This window comes from Sinohyriopsis cumingii, chromosome 6 (assembly GCF_028554795.1).
Source record: "Sinohyriopsis cumingii isolate HCF-2022 chromosome 6, ASM2855479v2, whole genome shotgun sequence".
Lineage (NCBI taxonomy): Eukaryota > Metazoa > Mollusca > Bivalvia > Unionida > Unionidae > Sinohyriopsis > Sinohyriopsis cumingii.
In genome coordinates, this window is record NC_142966.1 from 139621691 (window position 1) to 139642242 (window position 20552).

Here is a 20552-nt window from a genome sequence, read left to right on the forward strand (position 1 = left end):
CTTGGCCCATGTCCAGTCTGCTGGCATCTGGGGCAACTTATATCGTTCTCAGATCCCTATACCAACTTTTGAGTTTGAAACCCAATACATAAAAGAAAATCGGTATTTTTTTGGCGTCTTCTCTATTTACATATACGGTTCTGTTGCCAGATTTTACTGGGGCAAAACCCCCACACCGTTGCCATCTTGTGGGTTACTATTTTCACTCTGAACTTCCTCTCTTGTTTCTGTATTAATTCTTCGTTGTCCACTTCTAATGGTAGTCCCATTATTTGAATTTCTGTGAGCTTTGGCTCTATTTGCCTGATGAAGGGCTCAGTGGGCGCCACCATAGCTTTCACTCCCTTTATTTCCAATTCTTCGACGTCCAGTAGGGGTATTTGGTCCTTAGTATAAATGACGTACTTATTTATCCCTGCGTGTTGTATTCTGTCAATCTTGCCTATATTTACCCCCATTGTATGGAGCACTGTTAGTACTTCCGCCTGTTTGGGCGCCGTGGGTACCTTTCCGAAATCTAAAGTCTGGCAACCTGCTGGATGGCTAACAATTCCAATGAGCTTATTTTCCTCTACTCTTGTATGGAAGAATCTACCGAGCTTTGATCCCTTCTGTGCTGCCCTTACCGGCATGGTATCTGTATCCATTGTTTGGAGTTGTAGTGTGAACAAATTTCACCAAGGTTGGTCTCACACCACTATTACATGGATAACTACAAATCTATAGGTAATTAGAGATTTTGAAGGCGGTGATGCCTATCAATGGGGATTGTCAATGTGTTTTTTGAATACTTATTGAAACAAATCACCTATTTAACATAGGCAAAACAAGTCATATAGATGAAAAATACAAAATTATAGGATGCCTACTAGCCCCAAACTGGGCGCTAGCACGCAAAAAAGTTTGTGAAAAATGCTTAACACAATCAAAATGTAAATAAATGTAAATACTTCTCACGATAAATCTTGTCCACTGGTACACTGCTAATCCGTTTGCTTTGTCCTTGCCATTTTCAGACGATAAAACAACAGACTGTACTTCTCAAGAAGGAGTATAAGAATCTTATTGTAGTATTTTTACCTTTTTTTGGGGGGGGGGGGACCAGACAGATGCCCCCCGCCCACTTAACCAAAGAGAAAGATTGTTTATGTGTTTGTGTTTCCCGCAATGATCTGTAGTGTCTGTTGTTTTTATTAAAAAGAATTTTACAAAACAAGTTTTATATAGAATTTTGTCGGGGTATTCCAAAGACCCTAGTGTATCTAAAAGGGTTGTTTTTCCGAAATAGATTTCTATCACCTAATTTCGGGTTTCCTTCCCTTTGTTCTTTTTAGTGACCTTGCAAGTGGTCTCCTATGTCCCGTGTGTGTTATCTGTTGGTGCTATTTGTTTTGTTTGCTATATACTGTTTCTATGTTGGGACTTCAGCTGTGTTCAAATTTCAGCCCAGTTGTCCTATCACCTCTCTACTGGGAGGCTATATAATTTTGAATTTAGACGAAATAGCGTTGCGTTGTTGTGAAATTAAAACCCTAGTGGTTTATATGTTTGTTATATGGTGTCGCTCTCGTATTTTTCCAATTAAGACAACTGTGCTCGAGGTGGGGTCTGTACTTTATTTATTAGATTGTACTTCTCCCCTCTTGAGTAAGTTGTCTTTTAGTTATTTATTTCCAAAATTCCGAAAAATTTTAAATTTTTTAAAGAATTAGAAGGGTGAGAAGAAAGCAGGAAGGAGAAGTAGACCTAGATGTTAGGAGTTTCCTGTATGTCCGTTTTTGTGTCATGTTGTATTTATTTTCCCTTTTTGGATTTTTCCATTCTCTTCCACAGGCCTGCTCACTTCGCGTAGCCTGCTCACTTCGCGTAGCCCTGTGGTTCATTGATAATACTTGCTCCGCAAAGGGACTTGACTTAGGAGTACTCAATAATGAAAGTAGCACCTGATTCATTTGCTGCAAAATAAATAACATGTGTTTCATGCACATGTAGATAATAAAAAAAAAAAAACAAATGCCGCGGCTCATATGGTGTTCTCCACACAGAAGCTTGCACCAAGGTTAGTTGTGCATGGAGAAATATAGGTCTCATCATCAGCACCAAGAAATTTTAAGTTATTGAACTTTGAATATGATAGTGTTTCCATATGTTTACTATTGGAGTTAAATTAGTACCGTGAGTCCTTCGTTATTTATCTAAGCGACTTACGTAAGGGAGAGCACTCTTAAAACGTTCTAAAAATTTAATCCGATCCCATTGCTGATTTGCATGTATAATCAGGCAATAGAATTATGGTTAAAAAATATCGGGGACACGAAACTAGAAGTTACATGGTTACACAATCCAGAGCGGTTGTTTGATTCACCACTAAAACTAACATACTAAATGTCTTTTTATATCAGGCTAAAACAAGCTTCTAACCATAGTAAGCTAAATTATAAATTACTATTTTGATTCAAAGTTTATTACCATATTCATAACTATTTTTAAATCAAATTCCGACCGAGTCATGCCAAAGACTTGTTTTAAAAATGGTACTGGCAGCTGCCTCGCTTAGCGCTCAGCATTAGGCGGTTAGTGTCATGACTGGTCGAGTGGTGTCAGGATAATGTGACTGGGTGGACATGATGCAACATGTCTGCGGCATGATGCCCCAGCGCTAGACATCACTATAAACTGCCTCACTTAAGACATCACAGCGATATGATTGAAATTTTTAAAAAACTACGTTAAGAATCCAAATCACACACACACACATCAAATTAACAATGTGATTTTTCCATCTTTACTTTAGTTATCTCTAATGAAATGATATTGTGCAGGATGAAGTAGGATAATTAATTAAGTACGATAATTAATTAAGTACGATAATTTGCTTATGATCATTGATTGTTTCAGACTTACATTTTACCGTGAACAGTGTACAAAGTACGGTAAATATAAACAACTGCAACAATTTACTTATAATGAGTTCACTATATCTACCCGACTCAATAGGTCGGAGGCTGGGAATGCATTAAGTTTGAAAAGGGCATGTGACTGCTAAGTTAAATTCGAAACGAAAATTGACAATTCTTCATTAAAATTCACCAATCCCAAATACTAATATTTTATCAATCACAAAGGATCTTTATCCCATTTTTATTTTTGGAAACTAATATTCTTTGAGATCAGCCAGAGATTTGTTCTTCTTTAGAGAGAGCTGGAAGAACATGTCTTAGATGGACTACCATTGTTTATTTCTAATTACATACGCTTCTGACACTAAGCACTGATAATTTGTTTTTTAATTATACTGTTGTAATGGTATTCACAACACAACAAACACGAAAAAATTTACTAGTCGAAAAATGTGACACTGCTGGGTCCAGAGAGTGTGTTCCTTCTGGGTCCAGAAGGTGATGTACATCTGGGTCCAAAAACGTGTGGTTCAACTGGATCCAGAAAGTGTGGTTCATCTGGGTCCAGAAAGAGTGGTTCATCTGGGTCCAGAAAGAGTGGTTCATCTGGGTCCAGAAAGTGTGGTTCAACTGGGTCCAGAAAGTGTGGTTCAACTGGGTCCCACTGGGTCCAGAAAGTGTGGTTCATCTGGGTCCAGAAAGTGTGGTTCATCTGGGTCCAGAAAGTGTGGTTCAACCGGGTCCAGAAAGTGTGGTTCATCTGGGTCCAGAAAGTGTGGTTAACCTGGGTATAAAAAGTGTGGTTCATCTGGGTCCAAAAAGTGGTTTTTCTGGGTCCAAAAATGTGGTTCATGTGGGTCCAGAAAGTGTGGTTCATCTGGGTCCAATAGGTGTGGCTCATTTGGATCCGGAAGGGTCACCTTAACTAGTAAGTAGGTTCTTTTCACTGAGATGGAATTATTCGATTTAACCTTTTCATTGTCAAGTACTTTGTGGTGAAATTTCCATGAAATGTCTAAGTTTGATAATATTTTTCTACAGGTGCGGTGAGCTCTCTACAAGCAATAGCAACATGTCCAAATGACTTTCTGGCTACATTCAGTAACTTCACAGTGACAGGTTACTCAGGTGCTAATCAGTGCACGGGAAACTCCCTAGACGTGTGCACGGACAGAACCGCTATGAACTACACGTACAACTCGTGTTCATCGTCCGTAAAGTTTTCATGTGAGTATAACAAAACATATTTGACTTACGTTCAGATGTATATAGCATCAAGTGATGATATCATTGTCATGAGAACTATCAAATAACAGAGGATATCCAGGACTAACGTTTGTCCTGGATATCGAGGCGGAGGTCACATCACGCTGGAATTCATTTTCCTATGCTTCTGATAAAATACATAGGATCAAAAACTATTTGACAATCCTAGATAATAATAATAATAATAATAATAATAATAATAATAATAATAATAATAATAAGATGATAATGACAATGATGATGATGATGATGATGATGATGATGAGAGAGAGAGAGAGAGAGAGAGCCCATCATTCTCTGATGAATGAGGATATAACTCATTGCCAACAAACATTACGCATGCATTGAGACATGGAAAACAGTCACACCTTTGAAAAGTAGTTCAGATTCAGAGGCTTAAGTGAATTGCCCAGGTGAATGAGCTGCAGGTGAAAATGTTGTATACGAGAAAATAGTAATGTGTACATATACCAGATTATCGCCCTATACTTGATGGAATTCCTCGTTAACATAGTAATGTGTACATATACCAGATTATCGCCCTATACTTGATGGGATTCCTCGTTAACATAGTAATGTGTAAATAGACCGGATTATCGTCCTATATTTGATGGGATTCCTCGTTAACATAGTAATGTGTACATAGATCGGATTATCGTCCTATATTTCATGGAATTCCTCGTCAACAAAATAATGTGTACATAGACCGGATTATCGTCCTATATTTGATGGGATTCCTCGTTAACATAGTAATGTGTACATAGATCGGATTATCGTCCTATATTTCATGGAATTCCTCGTCAACAAAATAATGTGTACATAGACCGGATTATCGTCAGATACTTGATGGAATTCCTCGTCAACGTAGTAAAGTGTACATAGCCCGGATTATCGTCATATACTTGATGGAATTCCTCGTCAACGTAGTAAAGTGTACATAGCCCGGATTATCGTCAGATACTTGATGGAACTCCTCGTCAACAAAATAATGTGTACATAGACCGGATTATCGTTAAATACTTGAGACCGGATTATCGTCAAATACTTGAGACCGGATTATCGTCAAATACTTGAGACCGGATTATCGTCAAATACTTAATGGAATTCCTCGTTAACATAGTAATATGTACATAAACCGGATTATCGTCCTATATTTCATGGAATTCCTCGTCAACAAAATAATGTGTACATAGACCAAAGTCATACCAAAGACCTATAACAATGGTACTAACACTGCCTCGCTAGGCGCTCAGCATTAAGAGGTTAGTATTAGGAATGGTCAGCCTAGTGTGAGGATAATGTGACTGGGTGGGACATCATGCTACATGTCTGCGGCATGATGCCTCGGTGCTAGACATCAATATAAACTGTCACACGGTAGACATTGTAGCGATATGACTGAGAAATTGTTAAAGCTGCGTTAAAAATCCAAATCACACACACACACACACACACACACACACACACACACATGGCTAACCAACAACCCTACCCAGATATCGTTCTCAGATATCAATGAGCAAAGATATTGCTCTCGCTCTCATTTTCTTTCTTTTTCACTTCTCATTTTTTTTACATGTAAATTTAATTCGTAATTCTTTTCTGTGCATTTTTGGGTTCATATTTTTTTTCCAAATATTAACATATTAAAAGAAAGCTTTTGTAATATATTTTCACGTTTGTTTCAGGTCTCATGCGACAATTTTTTTCAATGCCAATGCGCAAACATTTCAAACAACTCTTTTTCGGTCATATCTTCATTAAATACGTCTTCTTCTGGTCATGGCGTCATAACAAGTTCAATTTGAGGCCATGTAGTCATTAGAATGTTTTTAACCGCCACCTTGAAGTGAAAAAGTTGCATGCTATTAACACATAAAAAGCGTTTGCGACGGCTGCCGTTATCACCATCAGGGTACTGAAGCTGCGTGTTAGTTTAACTGTTAAATTCCCACTCGTGACCCACAATGTTAAATTTCTGTCTCCCGATACTAACCTAGCCGTTACGTTAAATTTACTATTTCACCATAGTGGCATAAGATGGTATACCTATAGACGTGTTCGACATGAATTCCCTTATTTCGCCATAGACCCAATCCAACTTTCCCACCATAGGGGCCCATGGTGATCCCGTTAACTACTGCCAATATGTTTTAGGTCAAGATTACTTTAGTCTGAATTTTGATAATTCATGTTTACAATTGTTGCTAGGGACTACCAAAAGATTCGCAGATGCTAACCATACAATCGTTGTTGACATTCTGATTTCCTATCACAGCTGTGGGCTACTTTTACTGCCTGTACTACCAGACTAATTCCTCCACCGGAGTGACTTACCTCCACGTGTACAACAATGACAGCACAGTTGTCAGTGGCTCCACATACAGTATCGTCTGCTACGTAAGTATTCTTACATTGTTTTCATACTGTGCTTTACGGCTAATCGCATGCTTAAAACACGAGAACACGTTATATCAAAGGCAAAGAAGAACAATTATGCGCGACTGGTTTGGTAAATTATGGAAGTCATCGCCACTGTCATTATTTAAAAAATCACTTGAATTGTCAGGACTACTCATCTTTCTCATTCATAGTGAATGGCTGTGTCGATAAAATCGCGAGAATTACCATTTAGGTTATGCATAAGAGTCAATACGAATGCAGACGACACATAGTGGATTGTTCAATTTAAATGGACACTTATCAAATGTTTATAAATAAAAGGCTAACAATGTCATCTGACCCCTTCATATATTTTCTTTTATCGTTGAGAATGTTATAAATGTAAATATTTAGCGAAGGTATTTGTCCTTAAGAAAAGTAAGATCGGTTAGAATATGCATGAGAGGTTGGCTGCTATAAGACAGTGCTACGATTCCATGGTCTTAAAATAAGTAGCCAAAAGAGCGAAAATCAACAAATTCAACAAGTAATTTGCTTACCAAGAATACAAACTGAAAATTTAAAAATAACTTACCGTAGTTTGAATGAATTCCAGTGGTGCTCTGAATGAATTCATGCTTTAAATGTGCTAGTGTGACACTAACCTGGAATGTGCTCAATGTGCCAACAGTCTTGACTACGCATGACATTTGGGCTGCTATAATATACATGTTTGACTACGCATGACAATTGGACTGATATTATATACATGTTTGAAACCTATGCATGATATTTGGACTGCTATAATATACATATTTGAATCCTATGTATGACATTTGGGCTGCTATGTTATACATGTTTGAATCCTATGCATGACATTTGGGCTGCTATAATATACATGTTTGAATCCTATGTATGACATTTGGGCTGCTATAATATACATGTTTGACTCCTATGTATGACATTTGGGCTGCTATGATATACATGTTTGAATCCTATGCATGACATTTGGGCTGCTGTTAATATACATGTTTGAAACCTTTGCATGTTTTATTAGCTGTGAAAATGCTTCTAAAGAAATAGCGACACAAAGTCTTTAAATTTTAAATTATTTCGGAGGCAAAAAGCAATACGTAGTGAATGGTTCGAATCAAATTCCTGTTTGCTTTGCAAACTTGATCATAAAAGGAAAGATATTCATTTTCGTTGGACAATTTACAATATCGTTTGTAATCGTGATCCTTAACACGCATTACTTGACAAGTCTTTCTCACAGAGTTATATACAAACTCTTGCACAAGACACGCACGCACGCCCAAGAAGAGAGAGAGAGAGAGAGAGAGAGAGAGAGAGAGAGAGAGAGAGGTTCCTTATGGATGGTTATTAAGTACGTATTCCGTCAAACTTTGATTGTTCAACATGTGGATCATGAGGACTCAGGTGGCCGAATGGTCTAAGGCGCTCACCTTTGTAGATCACTGACATCTCCCACATGGGTTCGATCCTCGGGCTCAGAAATTGTGGTATGTCATAAAGCTTGTTAGTGGCTTCCCGTTTGTATTTGGTTTTTCCTTCACCAGATAAAATGTCGCTTAACCCATTTAACACTAAGCCCACACCAGTTGTGTATGTGTTAAATAATTTACATGCCTTGTAATGTTTGGATATCAGTTCATTCTCTCTCTCTCTCTCTCTCTCTCTCTCTCTCTCTCTCTCTCTCTCTCTCTCTCACACACACACGCGCGTGCATATACACACAATGAAATGTACGGTCCGGAATTTTTAAAATAAAGTAGTTACTGTCATTTTGAAACGTGTGTTTAAAAAAATCGATGACACGAAACTACTTCAAATTAAAGACATTTTAATTCTCTAACTCACTGATATAAATATCAGCTCTCTCATACTGTTCTCGGTTCGGGCTATTTGGATGAATTATTGTGTTTTAATTTTTATTTAAAGGCATTCAAGAAATCAGGAGACACCATATTTACAACAGAATATCCTGGAAGTTGTCATGGCAACCAAAACAACACCTACGTGAAATCACCAGGGCTGATTACTGAGTACTTCAATGTCACAAGTAAGGACATGTATCTATATAAGATTATTTTATGGTTCAGGGAATTAACATTAATGACATTATTAATATATTTGGGATTTTTTCTTCAAAATTTCAATATATAGTTTGTATAGTCTATTTAGGGTGTTTCTTTTGAACTTTTTGTTGTGATAATAATCTGCAAATTACATTGCAATGCGTTATGTAGCGGAATATTCTTTTAACCCAGTTTTCGAAGTAATTATCTTCGCTTTGCTACTTGCTGTTTTCAGTCGGTACTGTATAGAGTAAATTCCCCTATCTTCTCGTAATTGCCTATGATCTCCACTTAATTTTTTTCCATATTTGTAACTTTTATCAAGTAGAATAATGAGTACAAGTAGATGAAGGCTTGCTCATGTAAAGATGAGTAAGGACAATTAAAAATACTGTGTACAATTTTTAAAGTGATTGCCAAGGTGATTTGAAAACAATATCGATACACCTTTTTTCATTTCTTTTCAGAAACTTGCGGTAAGTACCTGAGATTGTGTTCTCGATTCCTTTACATTTAGTCCTTTTCGTCTGACTTATATTTTGACATGAAATGTCGATACGTATTTGTAGGTGAAAGCTTCGATGCTTTTATAATTGTCATAAAAATTGCAACCACCATTAAGTTATAAATTCAGTACATAGGTTTGTATGCCAACGTTCAGCATATCGAAAAGTAACCCATCATCTGCATACCATTTACTGGTAAGCATGCGACCTATATTTTTTCGTTTTTTTTTGTTCTTCCTGTTGAAAAAAAATCACGAGCTGTGGACTCCTTCTACCCTCAGATCTGGTCTTAATGTCATGAATGAAAAACATTATTTCGTATGTTTCCTTTCTATGCGAATATTTGCGTACTCTCCAAAACATTTAATGCATAAAAAGTGGATTTATGGTCCCCAACACTGTCTTGCTGGCCACTAGGAAACATTCACACCGAAAAACACGCCTAAAAGCCAGTCTGACATCTTCAAGAAATGCCAATATTCTTGACTGGCTTTTAGACGTTTTAAAGAGAAACAACGCCTACAACGAAATTCAGAGCTGCTTATCCTCTTAATATGTGCCTGTGCGACTGATAGGCCGATTTTTAAATTTAAATGAACGCCAACCATTTCCCTTAACCCTTAAATTGTGCCTCATAAGAGTATATATACTTACAATCTGTAAAGAGTAAAAAGGTTAATTTTTGGTTTATTGTCTTTAAGATAATAAATGTTTACAAGAATCATCTTTTTTTGACATAACATGGATGTCTTCCGTAAAATGAAGTTTGAAATTTACATTCGTCTCCGTCTAGTACATCTACGTCCTCACGGCATATTGTCAGTGTCGGGTGATTTTGTTCTCGTCTTGGCCGAACAGTTTTATATGGCATACCATTTTCTTTTCAAACTTTAAAACATCTGTAATTTTATTTTCACACAGAGCTCTTGTCTCAGTTCTATCGTGTCCTCCGTCATTATTTTAGACTGCAATAGCGGTCTTCCTTGTTTAATGAACGCTTCTCTGTTTTTAAGCGGCCTTTGTCTATAATCCAGTATACATTTCTAGTTTCCATGCCCCAGTGCTCGACATCACTATAAACTGCCACACTGCAGACATCGTAGCGATATGACTGAAAAATTGTTAAAGCTACATTAAAAATCCAACACACACACACACACACACACACACACACACACACACACACACCACAACTGATCATGATCAAACTGTATTGACTGTACTTCTTATCAGTGGATGGGCCAATGTTGTTAAATCTGTCTGGAAAATAGAATGAATTTGACGGGTTTCTTCAAGTTTTTGAGCTTTTTAAATTTTTATATTAGATTTGTGAATTCATTGAAAATGTATTAATTAATGTAAGCATCTTTCTCGGTCATTTTTGCTCAGCACTATGTAGCGTGGACTCTGCTGATGTCCATTGCACTTACGTACATTTGTAATTACCGTTCTAAGGCCATGCAGTAAGACAGAATAAAAGGGTGGAAAAAGAGTTACCGCCCTTGTTCGAAGAACTCTCCCAATTACATGAAAAGATTTACATATATTTTAGGTAAACTAAATAAGGTAAGATCTACAATATTTAAAACAACTTGTCTTGCACCTTTCAACTTGTCTTTCACCTTTCATGCAGCTGTTTGTAGGTTTAAGGTTGATGGAGAAAGGTGGATAAATGCCCTAACGAGAAAAAGGAAACGTAAAAAAACAATCTGAAATAACAAAATGTTCATTTTCTTTTACAGTAATCGTCGTAGGAAGTGAAATTCAAGACTGGAGGTATATTGTTGCGATCTGTTGTGGGTTCGTTGGCCTGATTATTCTGATAGTGGTCATTGTGATAGTAATTAAGACAAGACTCTTTTGTAGATGTTGTGCATCTTTGCGGGAAAAATGTGCGCGTGGAGTCAAAGTGACTCAGTCACAACGAGACATCGAGTATGGAGTGAAAGTGACTCAGTCACAAGGAGACATGGAGGAACAAGAACTACCTGTAGATCAGTCAGATATATTCACTGCAAAACAGAAAAATGGATTCATCAAATCGAACACAGAGAGACGAAAACCTTTCGCAAAAGAGGATGAAACAAAGACAGAACGATCTGAAGTTGCATTACACGTGAAGGATGAAGGAATTATAGTGGTGAAAAAATTGGAGCCTAGTAAATTTGTACCCAGGAAACCTAGAAAAATAAAAAACGTTACATTCTTTATCAAATCAAATAGGCATATAGAAACTTTACTGCACATTCCTTTCATGCCAGAATTATTATATGAAGTCGTACCAAGACCAACGAGTTCCAGGAGAATGTTTTACCGAACTCCCACATTTATGAGTGAGAAAAGCTTAGATAAAATAGACTTTGCATCACAAAATCAGTAGGAAAAATCATGACAGTTATGAATTAATTGTCAATATTCAAGATTTGTCATCGGAATGAATGTGTGACGACTATAAACAACCAATACTGTAATTTGTGCCAGGATGTGAGTTATTTAGTTTCTTATGGAATTTTCCAATGAGTTCCAAAGTCTTATGGAAATTAGAGCTGAAAAATAGCTCCTAAAAAAAAAAAAGAAAAAAAAAAAATTTTTAGAAAGCAAGACCCCCCCCACCACAAGAACAAAATAAACATACCAACAAACAAAAAGACATACTTTACTTAAAATATTCTTGTTTAAAATTAGTATTTGAATATTGGTTTGTTTAACTAGCGAGCTTGACGGCGTTTTAAAGAGAAGCAAGCAAGGCATTATATAAAATAAGCCGCATTGAATTAGTTTACAATGGAAATATCTTACACCCGCAAAATCACCTGACTGGAAAGATAACGTGTAATATGGCAGCTGATGAAGAACACGACATATAATAAAGTCCATGTAAAATTTTACAGTCTTTACATATCAGTCAACCTTAGCACCGAAAATTGTTAGAATATGTATATGACATTAGTTCCGTCAGGAGCAGTTGGGGGTAAACCCCGCATATCATTACCACTCACCCCACCTCCTGATCATCTTACCTTTTTTGTTAAATTAAAGTTTTGAAGTCTTTAGACAAAAATGGAATTACCATCATTTTTAAATCTGACAATACCCTTTTCTTTACTTTCCTTAACAGTCGGTAATGCACATGTCATCATTAATATTACTAAGACACGAAGGTCAGCTGACATGGATTTGGAACAGAACCATTTTAGTTGCAGGGGTCAAGAAGTTTTCCGTTACAATAAAGCTTGCTACTATGTTTTTGCTATGGATCAGTACGAAGCCGTAATTATGTATTAATTTGTGCAGGGATTAACGTCGTTTTATTTACTCTGCCTTTTTGAAAATGACTTCAGTATTTGTAGGGAATCCCACTTTAGCCATCAAACCATATGGTCGACTCACAAACGTGACTCAGGCAGGAACTACTCGGGAACTTGTACTGGTGATAAGTTTGGATTTGTTTTCGAAACAGGATCGGTTTTCTTTTACCTCAATATATTTTTTTTTAACTAATGCAGTGGATATATTAGTACATTTTTCAAATCATCAGATAAAGGAAGTTCATTTTTTTTTAGCTATAATGGAGTCAGAAAGTTGTTTTTTACAAAAAAATTGCAAGACCCTCCCCCTCACGTAAATGGTTCATCCCTTATGGCTAGACAGAATTTCCCAACGTCCGATTTGGGCATTTTATTATCGGTCAAAATAGTCAGTTCCGTCCAGGCCGACTATGGGGGGGGGGGGGCAACCGGCGATATATCCCCGGGGCCCGGGCCCGGGCCCATAAGGGGGCACGGGCCGAACAACACTTTTTAATTTTATAAAATAATTTTTTTGTTTCAACAAGAACTAGAAGAGGCTCGGGTGTTTCTTATCCCAGGGCCCGTGATCGCTCCCCTACGACCCTGGTTCTGTCGAATATGTCTGACAAATATGACACGTTCCAGAGGGTTGCAATCAACGTAAAGTATCTCATGTAATAACAATGAAATAGCCACATGTCCATGCTATTTTCATCGTGGACTTCCCTGTAATTATTTTGAGATAGTCTCCACATTAAACTGAACAGGCAGTTGAGTTTATGCCCGTGATTATCGTCTTCAGCATGAAAGGAACGTATGTGGTCGTGCAAAGTTTACAGATAAATAGGGACAATAACATCTACACTCATTTGGATTTTGAATTTGAACCATTTCAATTTTCATTTGAATTTTGTCTGAATCCTCAAATATTTACTCAACGTTAGATTTAGATTAACGAGTACACAGTGCTTCCAATACACAGTGTTTCCAATACTGCCTTGTTGGGGATTGGATTTAGGGAGTAGAGGGAAAGAATCTAAAACTGCCAAAGTACATAAAAACATGAAGGATTCACACATTTAGTAAAACTGACGAATATTCGAATCCTATCCGATCACATTTAACGAATATTCTGTTAGAAAATTTAGTGTTCATTTCAGCTACAAGATAGAGACAGTAGTAAAACGATATTACATCTTGGAATGCGAAGGAGCACCGACCAGGCATTTAGAGAAAGTTAAATGACGAAGAAAACTAAAATGCAAAACTGTATTGCAGACCAGGTATACTATTTAGCAAACCAGAAAAAATAATAAATATACAGAAAAAGGTAACGCACAGAGAAGAATAGTTGTCATATTAAATACCTGGCCTTTCAATTTCAGTGAACATCGGCTATTGCTTTCGTTTAGTCGGAAATTTGTTTGGTGTTCAGCCATTTGTGAAATTTCTAAAGAAAAGAGAATCACTGACACGAGGTACAAATGTGTACATTATGAATGATGAATAGAAAACCGTAAATATTTCGTAAATAGGTGTTCCGAAAATGGCATTTTGTTATACGAGTGTGGTATGTATATCTTATTTAATTTATATTTGATTTGATTTAATTTAACTGTTTGTTTGTCAGTTTTATTTTTTTATTAAAAAATTCCATTACATGCTATTGTAATGTAACTTTATTTAATGGAATAGAGTTCAGTTCTGACTGATTTTTTAAATTTTGACGTCAAAGGCTTTATAGAAACATTGTATCTAATGCTGACCTAGTTCCTGACCCTGATTCAGAACCAGTAATAGTTTGTAGTAAATAAACTTTTTAAATTTGTTTTTAATTTTTTCTCAGAGTAAGATTCATTAAGTGGCTTCGAGGCCATACTTGGAGTACGCGACAAATGATATGTATCATTTAGGTTTTTCCAGAAGAATGACCCACATCCGGGCATTCGTTTTGCGTTGTAGCTAGATTTATCACTGATGTTTTGACAAATAATAGTTATTCTTGCCTTAACACTTGAGAATTTAAAGTGTTTTTGTTGTGACCAAATTTGGGCTAATTATTTTGTTTTCTTCAATTTATTTGTATTCAAGTTTGTTTTCCCTGGAAATATTAGTGCTCTAAATTAATTCATGGACAAAAATATTTATTGAAGTTTACACAGAATTAAAAAACTGGAATATTATTTCCTATGATTCAACAAAGAACTGTTGACACATCAGTACGACGCTGACCACAGCATACGTCATTTTCTTTCAGTTTGGATTTCATCCGGATTCGAACTCAATTTCATTAATACTTTTTATTACTAGGACTTCTATTTTTTAATTCTTGGATTATTTTTGGATTGGATTTGTAAAACCGTAAGTTCTTTTTCTCATTTTTACCTCGTTTTTGTAGGGAAATAAATTATTTGTTAAATGTTACAAAGATTGTTGTCCTCACTCTTTTCTTTGTTACGTTTTGTAAGAGCCTAAACACGTAACAAGTGATCTTCCATTTACAAGTTATGAAGACCGGCGTGGGGATCATGAGATTATTCTATCTGCCAAAGACCACTTCCGACTTTAAGTAAGGTACGACAAAAACGTTTTAGACACAAACTTGAAATCATTATTTAGAAACAAATATACATGTGGATATACACGTTCTTATTTCTCCACAGTGGATGGACTGTAGGGTAGATGAATGATAGTACGGACAGAGTCAATAACTGAGAAAAGAGCGACAGTATTGATAAGCTGCCGAACTTTAGTCTCTATTCTGTCTCTACTTTTCTATAAGAACACCGTATTATAAGGCAATATTATCACTAAATCGTGCATGTCAAAGGATTCTGTCAGCAATGAATGACAAAAATGATAAAAGTACTATGCAGGAAATAATCATAAATGAATAATGTTATTAAACGTGCTTCCTGTAGAGTAATCACGCAAATGAAGACCGATGTAACTTCTCTAAAAGAGGAAAATAAAGCAAGAATAATTTCTCGATACCTAATCTCCCTTATCATGAACTTTAAAACACCATTCGATGACAGACTGAACACCTACTGCTGAATGACTGAACGCCTACTGCTGAATGACTGAACACCTACTGCTGTAGGATTTAACACCAACTGCTGAATGACTGAACGCCTACTGCTGAATGACTGAACACCTACTACTGTAGGATTTAACACCTACTGCTGTAAGACTGAACACCTACTACTGAATGACTGAACGCCTAGTGCTGAATGACTGAACACCTACTACTGTAGGACTTAACACCTACTGCTGTAAGACTGAACACCTACTACTGTAGGACTTAACACCTACTGCTGTAAGACTGAACACCTACTGGTGAAGGAATGCTGATGTGATGGAAAACTATTTTTCTTCTGCACGTGCGCACTCTCGGTGTAATTGTAGCCAGATCTGATGCACAGTTCCTATAAAATATTTTTGTGTAGTGCAAATGTTAATATGTAAAATCAGCATTATACACATACACGCACACGATCACTTCAGGTTTTACTTTAATCATACATGTATGTTAATCCGAAACTAACCCAACATCTTAATGAAGTTTGACTTAAGTTGACACAATTTTTCAATTTCTCGTCTGTCAATCTTTCATTTTTAGCTCTCGCATATACGGTTCCTCTGTCTTTCTACTATGCAATAGTCCAGGTATTCTCTTGGTTTTTGTGTTTTGTGGGTCTTGTATTATATTGTTTTACCAATCTTTGATTTGAACATTTTATTCGTACATTGTTTGTGAGAGTTTGAATAAAGGTTTACTGCTATGGATATTTTAACTGTTGATGTTATACCTATTATTGTTATATGTCCCGATTCGATCACCATGGACATTGTACATCCTCTTTCTAACCATGACGGAGTGTGACTGATGCGTATCTAAACCTTTACGGCAACATGATTATCACTTCACCCTGGCTTTTGACATTTTCAAAATTTAAACAAGTTAGTACATGTAGCTTGACTCTGATGGCTTTTACAAGACATATCTTCAAGCACATGTGGATTGACTGATAGCTTTTACAAGACATAGCTTCAAGTACATGTGGATTGACTGATGGCTTTTACAAGTCATAGCTTCAAGTACATGTGGATTGACTCTGATGGCTTTTACAAAATATAGCTTCAAGTACATGTGGATTGACTGATGGCTTTTACAAGACATAGCTTCAAGTACATGTGAATTGACTGATGGCTTTTACAAGACATAGCTTCAAGTACATGTGGATTGACTGATGGCTTTTACAAGACATAGCTTCAAGTACATGTGGATTGACTGATGGCTTTTACAAGACATAGCTTCAAGTACATGTGGATTGACTGATGGCTTTTACAAGACATAGCTTCAAGTACATGTGGATTGACTGATGGCTTTTACAAAATATAGCTTCAAGTACATGTGGATTGACTGATGGCTTTTACAAGACATAGCTTCAAGTACATGTGGATTGACTGATGGCTTTTACAAGACATAGCTTCAAGTACATGTGGATTGACTGATGGCTTTTACAAAATATAGCTTCAAGTACATGTGGATTGACTGATGGCTTTTACAAAATATAGCTTCAAGTACATGTGGATTGACTGATGGCTTTTATAAGACATAGCTTCAAGCACATGTGGATTGACTGATGGCTTTTACAAAATATAGCTTCAAGTACATGTGGATTGACTCTGATGGCTTTTGCAGGACATACATAGCTTCAAGTACATGTGGATTGACTGATGGCTTTTAGAAAACATAGCTTCAAGTACATGTGGATTGACTGATGGCTTTTACAAAAGATAGCTTCAAGTACATGTGGATTGACTGATGGCTTTTACAAGTCATAGCTTCAAGTACATGTGGATTGACTGATGGCTTTTACAAAATATAGCTTCAAGTACATGTGGATTGACTGATGCCTTTACAAGACATATCTTCAAGCACATGTGGATTGACTGATGGCTTTTACAAGTCATAGCTTCAAGTACATGTGGATTGACTGATGGCTTTTACAAGACAAAGCTTCAAGTACATGTGGATTGACTGATGGCTTTTACAAAATATAGCTTCAAATACATGTGGATTGACTGATGGCTTTTACAAAATATAGCTTCAAGTACATGTGGATTGACTGATGGCTTTTACAAGACATATCTTCAAGCACATGTGGATTGACTGATGGCTTTTACAAGTCATAGCTTCAAGTACATGTGGATTGACTGATGGCTTTTACAAGACATAGCTTCAAGTACATGTGGATTGACTGATGGCTTTTACAAGACATAACTTCAAGTACATGTGGATTGACTGATGGCTTTTACAAAATATAGCTTCAAGTACATGTGGATTGACTGATGGCTTTTACAAGTCATAGCTTCAAGTACATGTGGATTGTCTGATGGCTTTTACAAAATATAGCTTCAAGTACATGTGGATTGACTGATGGCTTTTACAAGACATATCTTCAAGCACATGTGGATTGACTGATGGCTTTTACAAGTCATAGCTTCAAGTACATGTGGATTGACTGATGGCTTTTACAAGACATATCTTCAAGCACATGTGGATTGACTGATGGCTTTTACAAAATATAGCTTCAAGTACATGTGGATTGACTGATGGCTTTTAGAAGACATATCTTCAAGCACATGTGGATTGACTGATGGCTTTTACAAGTCATAGCTTCAAGTACATGTGGATTGACTCTGATGGCTTTTGCAGGACATACATAGCTTCAAGTACATGTGGACTGACTGATGGCTTTTACAAGACATAGCTTCAAGTACACGTGGATGGACTCTGATGGCTTTTGTAGGACATACATAGCTTCAAGTACATGTGGATTGACTGATGGCTTTTACAAGACATAGTTTCAAGTACATGTGGATTGACTGATGGCTTTTACAAGACATATCTTCAAGTACATGTGGATTGACTGATGGCTTTTACAAGACATAACTTCAAGTACATGTGGATTGACTCTGATGGCTTTTACAAAATATAGCTTCAAGTACATGTGGATTGACTGATGGTTTTACAAGACATAGCTTCAAGTACATGTGGATTGACTGATGGCTTTTACAAAATATAGCTTCAAGTACATGTGGATTGACTCTGATGGCTTTTATAAGACATAGCTTCAAGTACATGTGAATTGACTCACATAAGTTCTGTAAAACATGACTTCAAGAAACGTAGATTGACTCGGATGCCTTCTGTAAGACATAGCTTCATATACATGTAGATTGACTTGGATGTCCTATGTAAGATATGAATTAAAGTACGTGTACATATAGATTGACTTGTTTGCCTTTCTGTAAGACATAACTTCAAGTACATGGTTCTTCGGCTCATGAGGCTTCTTATACTCTAGGGAGGGGGGAGCGTGGAACATTATATTACTCTGTTTTGGAGGCTTATGCCAAATTTGCAGGGATGGGGAAGTATAGACTCCGTAGTATTGTGGATGGGGAAGCCTAGACTCTTTAGTATTGTGGTTGGGGAAGCCTAGACTCTTTAGTATTGTGGTTGGGGAAGCTTAGATTCCGTAGTTTGTGGATGGGGATGAACAGTCAAAGTGCCAGAAAAGGGTATTCCATTTAGATACTGCACAAATTTAAATTCAATTAAAGTACTGTTGAGACACATAAATGCTAGTGCAACTAAGTTACTATGACCGTACAGTTTGAAATGCTATGATAGCAACAAAAAAAACCCCAACTGAATTAAGTATAGCTTACAGTTGACAATATCTAAGCAAAACCCCTTATTTATAATACTAATCCGAGAAATGTTTCTACAATCTAATCAAGAAATGGCATTAACATTTAGGAACTGAGAGAACTTTATCTAAAAGGAATTAAGTAGACCTTTTAAAACTTCGTGTTCTTAACATATAAACCTCACCATAACAGCCTATTGTGCGTTATTCAGTACCCAACTGTCAATAAACCTGTCCCTCGCCCTAGCTTTACACCTAGAGGTGAGCTTAAATGCATAACTGAACTGTTTAAAGCCATCTCAGATTACGCGATACCAATTAGTGGTAAATTAGATACATGTGATCATTATCAAGTTGGTAATAAGACTGAAGCAGGGAAGTAAAAGTTACGATGTTATATTAATAACGGCATTCAGTCTAGAAGCATTCGAGTTAAGATGGCTAAGTTTTCCTGTAGTTCTTAATTGTCAAAAGATATGCAACAGTTTGGGGAAAAAATTAAATGCAAAAAATAAATAAATAATACAAAATAAATAACAAAAAATAAAATAAAACCATGTAAACAATCTCTGTCTGTCTCTGTCTGTCTCTCTGTCTCTGTCTCTGTCTCTCTCTCTCTCTCTCTTAAGAAATCACGAAACAATGTATCGTATTACTTACTTTAGCAACTAAATATATAATTAAATTGATTTTGTTGAGAACGTCATCCACTGACGTAATACATACCTTGAAGAAATAAAAATGTCTCCGGTAGTCACACGTAACTTAGGGCACTTTAAAATAATACTAGCAAACAGTCCATTACTATCGCAACTTTGTGCCATAGTATCTATGCAAACGATCAACAATATGCCTCAAGCAAAAACAATGCCGAAGTCACGAATTGAAAATGAATCGTCTCTTTTCAAATTCACTCATCTATGTAGCGTAAGCAAGGAGATCATGAGAAACAATTGACTTGCGATTTTTGTCACAAAGTACACAGTTAATGGACAGGACTATCGATGGTGTTATAGACATCGTCGTGTCTCTTCTAATTGTGTTTATTCATACCTGGAAATCCGGATATAAGTCGTTTTAATCAACAATTTAATTGATTAAAGAAGGAAAATGCACGAAGAGATAGCACGACAATTATGATACTTGCAGTGTTGTCTAAAAAAATGTTATCTTGAATAGTGCATGACCCTTTTTTAATTTGTTTATTATTTTTGGGAAGGTAACATAATAATGAAAGGAGTTGATGGAGTGTTCTACTTCTGTGCGATATTTATAACCATCTGTCTCGTAAAACATGCCGGTAAGTATAAACTCTAAATTTGACTTTTTGTATGTATCAATACAATTCATATCGCGTTTGAATTTTTAATACCGATTTCTTAAA

The 20552-nt window shown here is 36.4% G+C and overlaps 1 protein-coding gene across 1 annotated transcript in view; it reads left to right on the plus strand.

The window, feature by feature from the left end:
* The first annotated feature begins 20200 nt into the window (after window positions 1-20200).
* LOC149798113 (uncharacterized) overlaps window positions 20201-20552 on the plus strand; it is a 38173-nt gene continuing 37821 nt past the window's right edge. The window contains exon 1 of the mRNA XM_089960840.1: window positions 20201-20468. Within this exon, the coding sequence (XP_089816966.1) occupies window positions 20399-20468 (70 nt within the window). The 5' untranslated portion in view covers window positions 20201-20398. The remainder of the gene's footprint in view (window positions 20469-20552) is intronic.